The sequence below is a fragment of the Pocillopora damicornis genome, chromosome 8 (genome assembly GCF_964200805.1).
Source record: "Pocillopora damicornis chromosome 8, jaPocDami1.2, whole genome shotgun sequence".
Classification (NCBI taxonomy): domain Eukaryota; kingdom Metazoa; phylum Cnidaria; class Anthozoa; order Scleractinia; family Pocilloporidae; genus Pocillopora; species Pocillopora damicornis.
Genome location: NC_142677.1, coordinates 6,929,170 through 6,946,214, shown reverse-complemented (window position 1 = coordinate 6,946,214; position 17,045 = coordinate 6,929,170). Strand labels below are relative to the sequence as shown.

The window sequence follows — 17,045 nt, the reverse complement described above, 5'->3', positions numbered from 1 at the left end:
TCCTCTTCCTCTTCATCGCTATTTTCCTCTTCATCGCTGCTATCGACATCGGAAGGCGCTTCATGGTCAGAATCCACGTGGGCGATTCGCAGAAATGCTACAGGCAAGTCATCTTCGTCCACAAAAGTTAATCCCATCGATTCTGCAGCCGCCATTTCGATCTTTTTCGCAAACAGATGTCTTACTAATGTTTTTGCGACGCCATATTTAAATGGCAGACGCGATATCGGCAACAACTAGAGTAAAAAATTCCGGAAAATTCGTATTTCGATGTTTCGAAGAGCTCTTTTCGCTGAAAATGAGCCTCATTTTGTTATCCAGCGGTTTAATCCATAAATAGCCTCAGTTCCCCACGGGCTTGCTTTAAATAGCAACAAAAATAGGGTGATGTAATTTTCTACGGCTGTGGCCGTAGTTCGTCCCCCAGGGGTTAAAAATAACGAATCCGCATGATCTCGGATTAAGAATTCAATCTTGGATTTTTTTAAAGAAACGCACCCTTAGCTTCAAGCAACAATTTGGCTTTAATGAAGACGTATGACCAGACAAAACAGGGATAGTTTGCCCACCAACCTAAAATGGGTATAATGATTTTACAAATAATTTTATGCTAATTAGTACTACTGGGCTGATTGTATCCAAAAAATATTTTACAAAAGTTAGTAAGAGAAGGAATAGTGCTGAAATCTAGTAGCACGAAACGAAATGAAATCGACACAAATCATAGAAAGAAATGATTTAGTGGGCTTCAAAATTTGGTCGGTCAATCAGTAGAATGACCATCCATATGGGTGCATATTAATGACTTACCTTCCGTATCTATAACTATTCTTTGTTTGCGCTTGTTGCAAGCGCAAAACTCTTGAAGAGTGGTCTTTGAAACCGAAAATTCAAAGGTGATCCTTAAAAAGTCGTGGTGTAAGTATTCAAGAACAAATGTAATATTGACAGTTTGTCACAAAAATATAGCCATTTGCATGACAGGACGGAAAACGCATGCACTGTAAGTATCTTCCCGTTGTTCCATACAAAGCCTTAGAAAACTTTTCTAAGGCTTTGTATGGAACAACGGGAGGTACTTACAGTGCATGCATTATCCGTCCCGTCATGTTTCGCGTCGGGCTAAGCGCACCAGGTTTCGTCTGCGCATGCACAGTACGCGGCGTATTCGACGTCATTTTGATATTTTTAGCGCTTTTTTGCGGGTTCTCAACTGGGCGATTGACACTTTTTTGTAATATTTTTTGGAGAGGGATGAAAGAGTATAACAAGTTTATCACCATTTCTAACTCTGTGGATACTCGTGGAGCTTGCTGGCTCTTCGGACGAGGATATTTTAATGGTCAAAGTGCGAACAAAACGCGAAAAAGGCCGAAAACTTGAAGTTTGAGATTTGATTTGCTGACCATCAAGATGTGCACATGAGACAACAAACCTTGACGGTTAGTCTTAAGATGTGGATGTCTTACTTCTGTGAATCACGAAGTTGTATGTGGAGGCGATCGTGAGATATTCGTTACGATAATAGAAGGTAGTTTGGAATTTGATCTTATTTAACTTAAACTTTTTGATATAAAATTGCGTTAAGTTCGAGGTGGCCCCCCAAGATTCAAATCACTTCAGATAACATCGTTTTTTTCTTTCTCTTTGTACTCGCATAGAACACAAGGCTTTAAAAAATGTTACAGCTTCAGGATTGAGTCGCTCTTACTACGACCTTTGGCGAATTCGTTTTTGGGAGGTTGAGATGGATTTTCCAAGTCATATGGCTTACAAGTGTCTTTGGCCATTTTGCTCTCCAAGTCTGTTGCACATGGTATGTAGGTACGTGTCTTAAAAACGGTTACAGTCTTGTCTCAATCATCTCCGGTTTTATCTTATTTTGTTGCTGTGTTTTGGTGAGAATTTCTCTAATTGCCTTTCTGAGCTTGAAGTGCTGACTAGAGGATAAACTTCGGTAGAACTTATTTATCACATGGGCCCCCAAATCCCTCACCACTGTCAGTTCGTTGGTTATTTACTTAGCTTTCGGCCTAACCAGTTCATTTACCTCAAAAAAATGAGTGGGTTATGTCTCATGAGTTTAAACTGGTGCCGTTTTCATCATGTTCATGTGCTATTCGAAACGAATGGCGTCAGCTTCATTCTGTCCTATTTATTTCAGTAGGATACCTCTGCTATAAGAAATGAATTTGGGTCGAAGTGTACTATGAAACTTGCAGGTTAAAATTATCAAACTCTCTGTGGTTCTTAAAATATGAGACGAGTGATACAACAGATGGATAATTACTCAAGGGGCTGGAACTCCTTGTTTCTTTAGAATGTTTACTACAGTATTTCTGTCATATTTAAAAACGAATTTCACGTTAAAATGTCTTCGAACCAGTTTGACTTGTATTTCACTTTGCCAGAAATGTCGTGATCCTTCGATTTCTTTTTCTTACTTGAGACTGATGATAGGAATTAACTTTTATGTTCTCTGCTGTCAAGGGAGATGTGACCCCACTACATATAGTTGGTACTATTGAGAGAAGGGATAGGTGTGACATTTACTAAGCCTAGTTGGTATTCAAGGGAATGTAATTAGTACCAGAAGCTTACTATTGGTATAAATGATCAATCTTTTGTTCATTCCTTGCAACTTGCCTCATCCAGCTCATGCTATATGCAACTTGTGTCTAAACTTATTCACAACTGTAAAATTACCAATCAAATTTTTGAAAGTTTTGTCCAAATTTTTTTGGAAAAGAATATAAGGAGCAATCAGGTGAAATGTTTTCATGTTCCTTAAGAGTGCTGAGCTTCCAGTGAGAGCTATAAAATGTCTTAAGTGACTGATAGATGATTTGTCTGCTTTAAAATTGGCACAGCCAAACCCCTGGCTTGAAAACTATAAATTTCTTCAATGCCCATTACCTCAGAATATGCAATGTCAAAGTCCCCTTTTGACTAAGTCTCATTTCTCTAAAATCTGATAGATGTAAATCATCTAAAAATGAGATCAACAAACCTTTCCACATTAGTTTAATCTGACCTTATTTAGTCCTGTTCCCAGGAAAAAAGACTTTTGGAAATATTTTGTTTTTTTATCCTCACTGTTAAATATCAGCCTTTCTGTTTCTTTGTTGTTTGGCATGTAATAAGAGTTATTTCAGAACACTTAATTGTCACAGAACTCTTGGAATTTAGTAGGTTGGAGAATAAGGTTGGAAAGAGTATGTATGAGTTTGTTGTGCAGTTGAAATGATAAATGAATATAATTTTTATTGGGGAAAAATTGATTTATTCAGCTATTCATATTACAACTGGAAGCCCAAACTAGTACTTGCTTTAATTCTCAATTTTTCCACGTCATTTATCATATCTGATGTTATTTTCAAGACTAATGATTGAAAAGACTTTTCCTTACTCTGTTAAAATCCACAATTATTCATCCATTTCTAACAAACTCTTTGATCTAAGGCAACCATATCTCCAGTACTAATGTTGTCTTACTTTTCTTTACTTTACTTTTTTACTTGACATTGACCTTTTTGTTTTGGTAACCAACCCTGCCAATTGTGATTCATGTCAAAAAAAAACTTGTAAAACAAAACAAACTTTTGTAAACTTTAACTTTTTGCTAAAATTGAAGTACATTGCAATAGCAGCACAGTTGGAGCTCTAAAAAATGCTCACAGGAAAGTGAGTACTTCAAATGATCAACAATAACTTGAGTTAGCAATGACACGATAGAAGTATACCATCCAATTTATTAGTGCTCTCCGACAGGCCTCTTGCATCCTTCACAACTAACATCTACATCCAGAACACCCAAACAATTACAAGGTAAGACTTGAAGTTGTTTGTACAATCTTTTGCTTTTGAAAATAACCTCCTTCCACACACCATGCAACAATTTTTAATGTTTAAATTTTTGCCGCATCAATCTAAGTTACAGGAAGAAAAATGACAAGAAAAGTTGTCTCAAATACTTGATCCATTATTGTTTTCTAACATATTTTCCTGCTTCTTTTCTTTCGCAATTCTTGAGTGGAAAACTAATGCAGGCACATACCAGCAATTTCTCGCATCAAACTAAAACTTGCAGAACATGCACAACAAAATGCCCCTCTGCTTGGAAAGCTGGAAATTGTCAGCTATTCCAATATGGTGGACTATTCTGGTAACTCTATTTACAATTTACCTATAGTCAAGCAATGTGATTGAACCAAACATAAACATTATAACATGCTTAACATATGAAGAATACATTGTTGAGTCTAAATCAAGGAAATTTTGCTAAATTTTGTATGGCTGCTTCCTTCACCCTCGACGATCTTAAGTTTCTTGTTCAGCAGAGTTTTAGCTTAACACTGTAGCTGCTAAGACCTGTGCTTGCAAGCGTAAACAAAACTTATGAATGGTATTGCCACTATAATGCCCTTGTCATAGTGCTACTGGTTAGAAAGATCCCCAAGATGAAATTTCTATTGTCTTGTACCTCTAGCCAGTAGGATCTCAAGAGGCTTTAAAAAATACTATTGGCTAGGGGTATAGCTTGCATATTAAGTCAACTTTGCCAAATAGTTACTACACCTTTGTATGGTTTGCTTCACGTTTAACTTTTTCTACACTCCAAATTAGCCTTACACTCCTTTGAGTCACTTTTTTCATGAATATGTTTCCATTTATCTTTTATTTGGTCTTGTACCCCTAGCCAGGGGCTAACAGCTAGAGATAAAGCTTGCATATTTAGTCAACTTTGCCCAATTTTTGAAACCGTTTCCTCCACAATTTCCTTTCCTGCACTCCAAATTGTAGTCTTACACCTTGGAATCATTTTATTCTAAGAATTCATTTCATTTTTTTTATTTGATCTTGAACCTCTAGCTGGTAAGATCTTTGGAGGCTTAGGTAATACTACTGGCCAGAGGTACTGCTTACATACTAGTCAACTTTGCCCAATTTTTAATATGGTTAGCTTACATTTCACTTTTCTGTACTTCAAATTTTTCTCACACTCCTTGGAATCACTTTTTTCAAGAATACATTTCCATTTATGGGTGTTTTACTGGGGCAGGATCAAACTTCATAATCACAAGGGTCAAAATTTATTTCCTTTCATCGTGATTGTAATGAAAACAGGGAGGAGTGTTACTTACTTTGTAAAATAAATTGGCCGTTTGATCAGTAAGTGACAAAGATCAATGAAATTGACATGTTTCAAGCATTTTTGTTTTCATAATTTTTGTTTTCTTAATTTAGTGGGATGAAATTATAAAGGATTGTACTGTTTGGGACTGTAAATGTGGCAATAGCTGACCACATTCACGCTTCTCATAATGGCGGACCCCCGGTTAGGCCTGGGATCTAGGGTATGAAACCGAGGCCATCCAGTCATAAGCATGGCTTCCAGTAGAGCAAATTCAAGTCTTACTGAAGATGATATTCCCGGGTCCTCTCTTTCTGGCCGTAAGCCAGAAGAGTTAAAAAAGCAAGAATTAATTTTTTGGCTTAGATGTCGTGGAGATAATGTTAAAGGTCTTAAAACTAAAGCGCAGTTAGCGAAAAGGTACGTTTAACATTTTATGTGCTTAGTGACAACACTTCTGATCGATTTTGATAATTTTTTATTTTTGTAAACAGAGTAAACGACTTCATACAAACTGGTAGAGACAAAGATCTAATAGATCCAAGCGAACACCAGATATACAAGCGGAGAAAATATCTTGAGAATCAACGTAAAGCCGAGTTGATAAACAAGCGTTTATCCAAAGAGCGTGTGAGGTTTCCCGACGACCTGAAAGCTTGGTGTTCGTCGCTTGATGCCATGCCTGCATTTACGAGAGCGCAAATGGACAGCCACATAAAGAATTCTGGCAAGAACATTGCCAATAAAGATAACCATTCTATTCCAACTGGCCTGAGAAAGGCCAAAACATTTCTCGAGGACGAATATCTAGAGGAAATCCGTTGTTGTCATGACCAAAGGTACTTTTATGTAAAGGCCAATTGCTGTCATAGTTTTCGTAAGAACGAAGCGCCGCACAGTTTAAAGCTGGCATTATGTGTAATTTCAGGAGAAGTGGAGTATGGTCATTGCTCTTGTGTTGCAGGCAAAGTTGGTTACTGCAACCACATTGTAGCACTTATGTTCAAACTATGCAAGTTCTACCTTAACGGATGTACCTCCACTGAGGATCTATCTAGTGAATCAGGTCAACAACGAAAGCTTGCTTGCACCTCACAATTGCAGCAATGGCACAGGAAAGGTGGAGGAAGCAATATATGCCCTGAACCAGTGATGGAAATGGTAATCAGTAAGACCAACCTTGATGAAGAGAGGACCAGGTCTGGAGTAAAGTGCAACCTTTACGAGGCAAGAATGAAAATATCTCATAATAAAACTGATGAGGAAAAACTTAAAAGAGAGCTGTTTAAGATTAATCCAAATATGGGTTTTTCTCAAATGCTAGCTGACAATCAAGAGAAGTCTGTAACAGAAACAAAATTTGGCAAATGCTCAGTAGGATCATACTTGTCCCATCAAGTTGGTTACACGGAATCAAACTTCAAGGCCAGTATAGACATTGACTGTATTCCAAGGCGACTAGTGCCAATTGATGAAAATACACTTGAATTCCCTCGATTCCCACTGCGGAATTTAAATGGAAGTGACATGGAAGTTCCCACTAATTTATCTAACGATGAGAGAGCAATCATTTCGAAACTAAGAGTTGATGAGGATGAAATTAATAAAATTGAAATTGAAACAAGAAAACAATCTGATTGTCAAAAATGGAAAGAGGAGCGAAAGCTACGGTTTACAGCATCAAAGTTTCAGGTAATTTCAAAGAGACAAAGAAACCATGATTCATTTGCAGAATCACTGATTCACCTTAAGGAGATTACCTCGAGAGCACTAAGCCATGGAATTAAATTTGAACCCATTGCTTTAGTGCAGTACCACAAAGTTATGTACAACAGAAAGACACCTGTGGAAGTTTTACCATGTGGATTTGTTGTAAGCAAAGAGTATCCCATCCTTGGTGTGTCACCAGATGCCCGAGTAATTGATTGTGGGAGTACAGACCAATTTGGCCTTGCTGAAGTAAAATGCCCATACACAAAATTTCATGTCACCCCTCTTGATGCCTGTTCAGATCCTTGCTTCTGTATGGAAAAGATTGGCGATCAGTGCTCCTTAAAGAAGTCACACCCATACTATGCCCAAGTTCAAGGGCAGATGGCAATAACAGGAGCTAAATGGTGTGATTTTATTGTATACACCAATGTAGGCATGCACATTCAAAGAATTCAGTTTGACTCAATATATTGGAGTGAGTTAAGAGATAAACTGTATACATATTATTTTAAAAACTTTCTTCAATTTGCTGCTGCTGAGGCATCCAAAGCCTAATGCTATGTGTAAATGTCTTTTTAAATTGTTACATTTGATAACGATATTCATATGTAACTACATATCTTTTTGAAATTCAGAAACTGTAAATATTTTTTAATACATAGAGTGGTAAAATACTAAGGTTGTAGATTTATTGTATGTTTATACATGCATTCTCAATTTATTTCTATTTCATTTCATTTATTTTTCCAGAAGTTATTGATGTTAAAATATTGTTTTCTGAATGACTTTTGTGCAAATTTCAGACTCTGAAAAGGTAATATTTTTTCTTGTGTATAATTAATTAATTCCATTAGACATCTCAAGATTAGTTTACAGTGATCACAATTAACCTGGTTAGCACTACCCAAAACTAATAACATTGCCAATTATTATTCACTGGTTAATTGTGTTTCCTGCAAAGTAAGAAATATTTAGTAGTTACACCAAATGTTATAATACAGATACCAAAAGTGTGCAGTATTACTATTTAATGCTGTTGATTTTAATAAGTTTGAATTAAAATAATGTAATGCAACATTAACAAGTACTTTATTGTACACTTTGGTGTACTCTGTCAAACAGATATTATGTTAGGTTGGGCATTACACAATATGGCACAAACTGCCCACATTTGATTTACAATACCAAACTGGTGTAGAGGGATTACTTTGTCCCAAATGTGGAAGTTTTTTATCTTGTTGATTGCCCGCTCTATATGTATTCTCAGACTGGCGATTTCCTGCGTCTTGATCACATCCTCAGGAGACATTTGGCTATCCTGTCCAAGGAAAGGTGGTGGGTTTAACGATACACCAAGGGGCAACACATCCTCTATTGTGAAACCTTTGTCAGCCATCACACAATCTTTGTCGTCAAAAGGCAGATCTAAAAATCCACTCCTAGTGACAATTTCTTTATCAGAAATTGAACCTGAGTATAATTGGCTAACAAATGTTATTGCACCCCCAGGACTGATACCCACCAAACCCTTTAAGGTTGTGTGGTGCTTGTAGCTGCTGAAAAGCTCCCCATTCAGTTGAAGACTGCTAGGCATCTGGCATTTCACTTCAGTACAGTCTATGATCACTCTTGTGCTCTTATATTTGCTTTTAAATGCTTCTGGCATATACAAGTCAATGGTCGTTCTAGATGGCCATATATCAATTGTTCCCAGTTTCAAGTACATATAGTTCATCCAAGTTACAAATATCCTGCTCACTGTTGCTACAGAGATATTAAATAGATGAGACAGGTGATCTTCATGAAAACCTTGCCTCAGTCTACACAGAACCATAAAGTACTCTTCAGCTGGTTTAAGGGATCTAGCTCTGCCCTTTTTGCTCAAGGACACTTCATCACATTCATCATCATCATAAGCAAGAACTGATGTATCTGTATTACCTGAAAGCCAGTAATTTATATTTTCTCCTTTTTCCCCCGGATCGAGATAATTATAAATTGCAGTGAAGGCATCCCAATCTTGAAATCCAGTATAAAAAGCAACAGTACTACAGGATGAGGTTTTAGCTTTCATTGAGTCTAGAGTAAATAATTGACTTTTAAGTAAATCATATTTACGATGCTCATCCAGCAACTTTAGCCTTAAATCTTCTATTGTTGACTCCAGTATTCCAATTTTTCGATTACATTCTGCAATAATTTCTGAGAGACGAGCCTCATGTGCAGAGAGATCAGTTTGCGTGGACACGTCCACACTTCTTGGGACGATCGTAAAATCTGTTTCTTGCACCTCGTTTTCTTCTAGTGTACCATCAGTAGTATTTTCAGCGTGGTTGCTGGTCGCCTTGTTAATAAACGGCCGTTCTTTTGGAGGTTTTCGTTTTCTTGGTGAAGTGCGAATCCAAGCAAATACCGAAGGGACGGCACCATGCGTCAGGAGATGTTTTCCAGCTAGGGTTTTCTTAAAGTCGTTCGCTCTGAAATGTTTAGAGCACACCACTGTCGTTTTAGATATCTCGAAATCGGGCCCTTCATCTCTTCTGATAGCATGAATCCATTTATCTTTTTGTTGAGAGTTTGATGGAAAAGTATAATACGAGATTTTGTTCCCATTGCTGTCGCGATATCCTCTTGTAGTGCATAGCGGCACGCAACAGTGGCTTGGCATAGCGATTTTCCTTTAAAAAAATAAGTGTCCAGTCGAGACAAGAACTATCAAACAAGAGCTCAATAATAGAAACACGGATTTTACAATAAAAAAATCAATCAAATTCAGCTGGTTAAACCTTTTGTTGTCTGACACTGTAGTTTCTTTGTCTCACGTACGCTCGGATGACTGAGTGGCCTCGATTCCGTGTTAAAATCGTTCCCAGGCGCGCGCAACGTCGGCCATTATGAAAAGCGTGAATTAACATGTGTTTTTTAATTAAAAAATCTATGGCCATTTTCTCAGCCATAAAATAGAGGCCATAACAATGAGGTGACGGTATTACCAAGGTGGCCATAAGACTGGGTTCCCCTGTATTTATAGTGAATATAGTTTTTATACATTGGAATGTTATGAGCTATAGTGTTTCATGTTTGTTCTTCATTTCCAGTCTAAAACCTGGATGAAGCCAGCAGGAGAGCAGTCTTTTCTCTATGGGAATCACATCTTGAAGTCTGGCCTTGGGAGGATAACAGAAAACACACCACAGTACCAAGGAGTTATTGTATACTCTATGAATGACCTTTCACTGGTGAGTGAAAAAAAACTGTCATCATTTGTTTCCATCAGTCTGATGTTGGGGAATACATGAGATCTGAGGACACTTTGACATAACAAAATACTGAGAACAATAAAAGATCAGTTTTTAGGCATTTTTATCTTTTAATTTGAAATTGTGATAAAATTGAACTGTAGCTAAAAATGAACCCTTTACACCCTAACATCACTAAAGGTCATTTCCATACTGTTCCCCATACATTTTTTAAGGTACCGACAAGGAGAATTTGTGTAACAATCAACAGCTTTTGCTGCTGATAATTTTCTTTATTCTCAAGACCTTACTGCATGATTCAGGGGTGATCTTGTAAGGAGAAATTAGATGCTAATCACTCTAAAGGGTTAAAGGGTTGAGTTTAGAAATAACCTATTGCAGTCAGAGCAATAATCAGGACGAACGTATTTTTCAATATTTATTTTGTAGGATACTACTACTATCTTAAAATAATGTAATATTTTTTGTTCATGAACAAAACAAACCACTTGAAAAAAATTTAAATCAAGCCCTCTGTAGAAACTAATCCCCCGCCTAGCCCCAATCCATGCCGGTATCTATGTGAGTTTGACCTTCCCGTCTGGAGAACGTTATAGCAAACCTATTTGTTACAAAAGAAACTGTTCTTCAACCTCTTTGGGCAAGTTAGTAGGTATATCCCATCCACGCCATAAAAACTTGTCGTTAAACTGGATTTAAGTGAAAGAAACAGAGACCTAAAGAACTGAGAATGTTTCCATACATTTCAAGTAGCGTATTAAAAAGACCCATAATAATTAGTTTAAAATAATTTCGCTTTTATGACTTCTTTTTTGTTTCCAACCACGTTAAGTTATATTTCTAACGTAGCATCTTGATTGTGTTTAGCACTCAGTAGTAGAGAATTCTAACTTGTATTCACCATCTTGGCTTGGATCCTCTGCTTCGTGAGTCTGAGAAGTTACTGCTGGAGCTGACCTTCCACAGGGCAGCGGCACACTGGGAAAATAAGACTAAAAGCAAAAGAAAAAGAAACTGTAAGATACAGAGCTCTCAAAGTACACTTCTCTAAAGGCGGGAAGAAAAGGAGTGATCATGTCGCAGATAGGGTTAGTTTTGTATCTGAGATGTGAGTTTTCTGGACCAATCACAGAGCGAAGTAATTGAAAGCCAACGTAATCCTAGTTACTTGTGACACTCGTTTAGAATTACTCATAACCAGTAAGAATTCAAAGTCAGGAAAGTGCGCGAAAAAGTGAATGACCAAGCCGAAATTGTTTTTAGTTTTGTACTTGATTTGTTGAGAAGCTGGCTCGAGTTTCCTGCCAAACCAAAGTTATCCTGGATTTCTTTCGACATTGACGAACAAACTGCCGTTTGATACTGTACCTCATTGCGTAACACAGCACTACTTGTTACACCCACAGAATATCCGGGTTTTATGTTTACATCACTACAGCATAATGGCGTGTTCATTGCATCAAGTAAGAGAAGTCTTGATACATCAACTGACAACTGCGGAAACGGTTTCATGATGACAGCACCACCACCATTACTTAAGTTATACTCTCGTTTATTAATATCCTTTAAAACGTTATGAACAGTTACTTTGGACTATCTAAACATACTTACACGCGATTCTGTATCTCTGCATAAAACATCATTCTAGAGCCACACTCTTTATGAACCTTATGTGAGCATGGCATGATTTGGCCACCGGTGAACACCTCCTGAAATAGCATGCAGAATTTAACGTGTCAGTAACACTCGTACCCAGACATTTTCATTATTAAGAGCTGTCTCCTAGGGCTTCAGATGTCTTTTAAGATCTTTGCTACAAAGCATAAATTCCCACCTGTGTTTGGAGCAATTTAAAAGTGTGGAATATGATCTATATATAATTACCTCAAAGCAGATGCAACAATTGTCAAGTCCTGAGTTCAGCCGACATTTGTGTTTTCCCTCCATTTGCTTCCCCATGCAAACATTGCACACGTCGCAGTGAAAGGATGTGTCCTTGTTTAAGCTGAAACAACAGTTTGATTAAATGAAATGATAGGGCCATCACGTCACTAACGTTATTCTAAGCCGGCGGATGTTTCTCCCAAAGCAAAAACCATTCTATCGTTTTCTTCTTTCAGTCTATGTTACGTCTCTTTATGACCTTTTGGAAATTGTTTAAAATGTTGTTGCGCAATGCAATACTTTGCATTACTTCGCTCTCAATAGCACTCGGGATAGATTTTGTTGGCCAGGCACAGTGGCCTCAGTTTCACGAACTGAGATTTTCTTCGCCTGGAGAAATATTCAGTGGCACTTAAAGAAACGTTTGGAGCGCACGAGTTAACAGTACTTATAACAGCCTTTGTTGTATTCCCTTAAAACTTTCTCTTTTAGGTTTAAAGAAAACAATATAATACGTTCTAAAAAGGATTTTGACTCTGCATATAACTGGATGTTTTGAATGTATAGCATACGGGATAATGAACGTGTCACTAAGTCGTTTTATATAATAAGCTCAGTTCTGCACGCATTCTGGTTGGTTCTTACTTATGTTCTATTGGAGAACAGACGTATAGATGACGTCATCATTAAATCTTTTTTTTTTCTGATGTTCTGACCACATTTTGACGTCCTCTGTGATCTATTACTGAACAGACGCACGGCAACTTGGAATCTATTTGTTAAGTATAATTCAATTAAAAAAAAACTTACCGGCAGATTTTACACTTCTCACAGTGGAAAGGGTTCTTGTCAACACCTATAAAATGCTGGCACTTTGGGCAGAAATATTCTGACAATTTTACGCCACAGTGTCTGCAGGTTTGACTTTTTTCGTTTATCTGAATTAGATTAGAATATTATCAGTCAGAGGATGTTACGTTAAAAAGTGATTTTTAATTTCAGAATGTTGCAAAGAAGTTGTTTATCCCTCTGTCAGTTTAGCCAAACATTGCGTCACAAGCAATACCTAGAGCAATTTATATAGAGGCATGATTTAAACAGTTGCCTCTTGGAGCCAAGTTCTCTTGTTTCAACTAAGTGACGATAATAACCCAGCATATGACATTGATTTCCCGTCATAGAACTGTAGGATCAATCTAAAAGCCTCGCACCAACTTCTCACCCAATCAGATGCCAAACCAAAACCAGTGGAGACCTGGCCAAAATTATTTTCCCGCGCTGATTGGCTTTCGTGCTTACAAGAAATTCGTTTTCAACGTCGCTCAAGCCGAAGGCTTTCTATTGCTCTTGGTTTTCTGATTAATCTGAAGTTAGATGTAACTCACTCCCATGGGATCTTAACGTCAGGTATTTTGGGATAAAATCGGGTTTTTTATGACTTTGTTTCTCTAAGCTACTTCATTTCGACAAGATTCCAAGAATGCAAAAGATATTAACCTCTTCTTCGCGTCCACAATTTCCGCACTTGACATGCGTCGCATGACGTGCCTTCTTATCATTAGCAGGGCATGTCCCCGATAAATTGTGACAGCGTTCGCACGGATAAAACACTCCGCAACATGGAAACTTGACAGTACAACGTCTCTGGTAGTGCTCACACTGCCAGGGCGGAGTCTCCTGAAGTGGAAGGCTCTCCTCTGCGGTTCTGTCTTCTCTCACTCTTGTTTCCCTTTCTCTTCGCTCTTTCAATTCTCTTTCCATTCCCTGTCTATTTCCTCCCTCTTCTCTTTCTCTCATTTCTCTCTGTTCTCTCTGTGCATACTCTATCATCAACCCGCTTTTTTCTGGAACCGGTGAACGGAGGAGGCTCGAATGTGTGGATGAGCTGCTATTGCTGGTAAAAGGTCGTTGGGTCCGATCATTTGAATCCCTGTTGCTCACTGACATTCTGTCCGATCGCAATGGCACACTCCCTGTGAACTTTGTGTAAGCTGAACGCGTACTGAAATAGCGAGCAGAATAAAAAGTGTCAATAACACTCGTGCAAAAAGGTACACGTATCCTCGTCTACTTTCTTTTTATGTTAAATTTTCAATTAACTTTTTTTCCTTACTCAAAATCTTGTGAGGCCATGCATAACTGTGCATAACTTACAAGCCAGCGTTACAAGAAAGATACTCAAGAATCATTAATCATTTGAAAGTTTTTTAAAAAACTTGAAATGCTAAAATTTTGCAGTTGTAGTGTATAGTGTGTGTGTGTGTGTGTTATCATTAGGTGTAATTCTTTTGCGTTACGCGTTACACCCATGGTTTTGCCATATCACCAGTTTTACCTTCAAATAGACAAGGACAGACTTAGCTTCAAACAACAATTTGGCTTTAATGAAGACGTATGACTAAACAAAACAGGGATAGTTTGCCCACCACCCTAAAATGGGTACGGTGATTGTGCTATTCATCTAATATATTTGAAAATCTTGTTCGTGTTTCTCTGTCTCACGGGAAAAATTACTTCCAAATAATTTTACAAAAATTACGAAGAAAACGAGTAGTGCTGAAATCTAGTAGCACGAAACGAAATGACAGCGACACAAATCATAGAAAGAAATGATTTAGTGGGCTTCAAAATTTGTAGTGTATAGTGAGTGTGTGTTATCAAGCATGCAAGCTGCCTTTTTTAAGGAAAATGTTTTTGAAAGTTTTTACTGTGAAGATTGCGTTACGCGTTACACCCATGGTTTTGCCATACCCCCAATTTTACCTTCAAATAGACAAGGACAGACTTAGCTTCAAGCAACAATTTGGCTTTAATGAAGACGTATGACTAAACAAAACAGGGATAGTTTGCCCACCACCCTAAAATGGGTACGGTGATTGCGCTACTCATCTAATATATTTGAAAATCTTGTTCGTGTTTCTCTTTGTCTCACGGGAATAATTATTTTCAAATAATTTTACAAAAATTACGAAGAAAAACGAGTAGTGCTGAAATCTAGTTGCACGAAACGAAATGACAGCGACACAAATCATAGAAAGAAATGATTTAGTGGGCTTCAAAATTTGGTAGGTCAATCAGCAGATTTGAGACTAAACTAGACTAATTACCCATGCGTATTCAGATCAATAACTTACCTGGCGTTTCTATAACTATCCTCTGTTTGCGCTTGTTACAGGCGCAAAACTCTTGAAGAAGGTAGTTTCGTTGTCCTTAGAGTGGTCTTTAAGGTGATCCTTAAAAAGTCGAGGATTAAATATCCAATAACAAATGTAACATCGACGGATCGTTGCATAAATTTTCTGAACCACACAGTATTCTTCGTTTTGTTACCGACTAAAGTTTTCACTGGGTGCAGCTTGAGTATGCCCGAGGAGCACTAGTGACGAGTTGATTACCGGAAAGCCGGATGTTGTCTGCTATTCCAATATAGCGGACTATTCCGATAACACCATTTACGATTTACCAACAGTCAAGCGACGTGATTAAACCAGACATGAACATTATAACATGCTTTACATGTGAAGAATGCATTGTTAAGTTTAAATCAAGGAAATTTCGCTAAATTTTGGCTGTTTCCTTCACCCTCGACGATCTTAAGTTTCTTGTTCAGCAGAGTTTTAGCTGAACACTGTAGCCGCTAAGACCTACGCCTGCAAAGGTAAACAAAACTTATGAATGGTATCACAACTATAATGCCCTTGTTATAGTGCTACTGGTTAGAAAGATCCCCAAGATGAAATTTCCATCGTCTTGTGCCTCTAGCCTGTAGGATCTCAGGAGGCTTTAAAAAATACTACCTGCTAGAAGTACAGCTTGAATATTTAGTCAACTTTGCCCAATTGTTACTACGCCTTTGTACAGTTTGCTTCACATTTAATTTTTTTCTGCACTCCAAACTAGCCTTACACTCCTTTGAGTCACTTTTTTCAAGAACATATTTCCATTTATTTTTTGTTTGGTCTTTTCCCCCTAGCTTGTAGGGGCGACCCTAAAAGCCGGAACGGCGGAATGGCGGAATGGCGGAAAATGACCCCAAATCCTAAAGCACGGAACGGCGGAAAATGACCCCAAATCCTAAAGCACGGAACGGCGGAAAATGACCCCAAATCCTAAAACATGGAACGGCGGAAAATGACCCCAAATCCTAAAACACGGAACGGACTAGATAGTGATTTTGGGCCGAAGAGGTTGCGTTTCGGAACAAAGGAAAAAGAAGATGGACAAATTAAACGGTCCTTACATTCAAAGCTCAACATTGTGCTTTCAGTATGGCAGCCAGATGACAAACTGAATCGACTATTTTGTTTCATGGATCTCTTGGGAAGACGAGTATTAAGCTATTTTCTTTGCTACAGTCACTAGAAAGAACGTGAAATAAACATCGTATACATTTACCTCGGTAACAATTTGCTGCCTTTCCTTTACGCTCAGCTTTTGTGTTGTTGCTTCAAGACCACTCAGTAATCTAAACGAAATTAAATTAGGAATGTTAGAAGTATGCTAGCAATATTGAGAAAGTAGATCTATACACCAACATAGAGTATTCTTAATTGACCAAAATACCCATCTACATCAGGATATGGAAATGAAACGACTCGAGCTGAAAAATAAATTCAGCTGTAAGACTATAACGAAATCGGCCTTCGTTTTATAGAAATGGTCGTGCAGCGTGTCCTCATAGATCGTTGATAGCGGTAGTAAGAAACAATAGTCTTACTAGACAAAAAAAAAATTGGGAAAAGCTTCTTTGTGGTTGTTTCATGAAGGACTTTCGATCAAAGTATATCTGTTTCAGTTTGACATCTTCCAAAGCTTACGCTGAAAATTTTAGCGATATATTTCACAAAAGAAGTACTTGGATGCCTTATTCCAGAAAAACTATATTAAAGAGCGAGCGAAGTGCAAGTATAAATGAATTGAACGCCGATTACTCAAAATCACACACTGCCTTTCGATTGTGCCTTTGTAAATGGTTGATCGCATGTATATCAGCCTTACACTACCTATGCACTTACCTCGTGACAATTTCATACACAGAATCCTTAATTCGAGCG

General features: G+C 37.8%; 3 protein-coding genes across 3 annotated transcripts in view; 2 read left to right on the top strand and 1 right to left on the bottom strand.

Annotated features, from left to right (window-relative positions):
- LOC113666120 (60S ribosome subunit biogenesis protein NIP7 homolog) overlaps positions 1 to 12,776 on the top strand; it is a 39,362-nt gene extending 26,586 nt beyond the window's left edge. The window contains exon 5 of the mRNA XM_089214566.1: positions 10,975 to 12,776. Within this exon, the coding sequence (XP_089070692.1) occupies positions 10,975 to 11,037 (63 nt within the window). The 3' untranslated portion in view covers positions 11,038 to 12,776. The remainder of the gene's footprint in view (positions 1 to 10,974) is intronic.
- On the top strand, positions 5,311 to 7,922 carry LOC149041188 (uncharacterized). Its single transcript, XM_089214560.1, has 2 exons — positions 5,311 to 5,554; positions 5,629 to 7,922. Exons 1-2 carry the CDS (start codon positions 5,388 to 5,390, stop codon positions 7,400 to 7,402), a joined length of 1,941 nt encoding a protein of 646 aa, XP_089070686.1. The 5' UTR covers positions 5,311 to 5,387; the 3' UTR covers positions 7,403 to 7,922.
- Positions 7,243 to 9,718, bottom strand: LOC149041187 (uncharacterized). The gene is made up of 2 exons (XM_089214561.1): positions 9,634 to 9,718; positions 7,243 to 9,525 (listed from the first exon to the last, which is right to left on the bottom strand). The coding sequence occupies exon 2, from the start codon at positions 9,513 to 9,515 to the stop codon at positions 7,962 to 7,964; it is 1,554 nt and encodes a 517-aa protein (XP_089070687.1). The 5' UTR covers positions 9,516 to 9,525; positions 9,634 to 9,718; the 3' UTR covers positions 7,243 to 7,961.
- Positions 12,777 to 17,045: the final 4,269 nt, after the last annotated feature.

Bases quoted from the DNA above. Each gene is read 5' to 3' on its own strand.
- LOC149041188 (XM_089214560.1), top strand. From the start codon at position 5,388: ATGGCTTCCAGTAGAGCAAATTCAAGTCTTACTGAAGATGATATTCCC. The intron at 5,555-5,628 runs GTACGTTTAACA...TTTTGTAAACAG, and splicing joins AAAGCGCAGTTAGCGAAAAG to AGTAAACGACTTCATACAAA.
- LOC149041187 (XM_089214561.1), bottom strand. From the start codon at position 9,515: ATGCCAAGCCACTGTTGCGTGCCGCTATGCACTACAAGAGGATATCGC.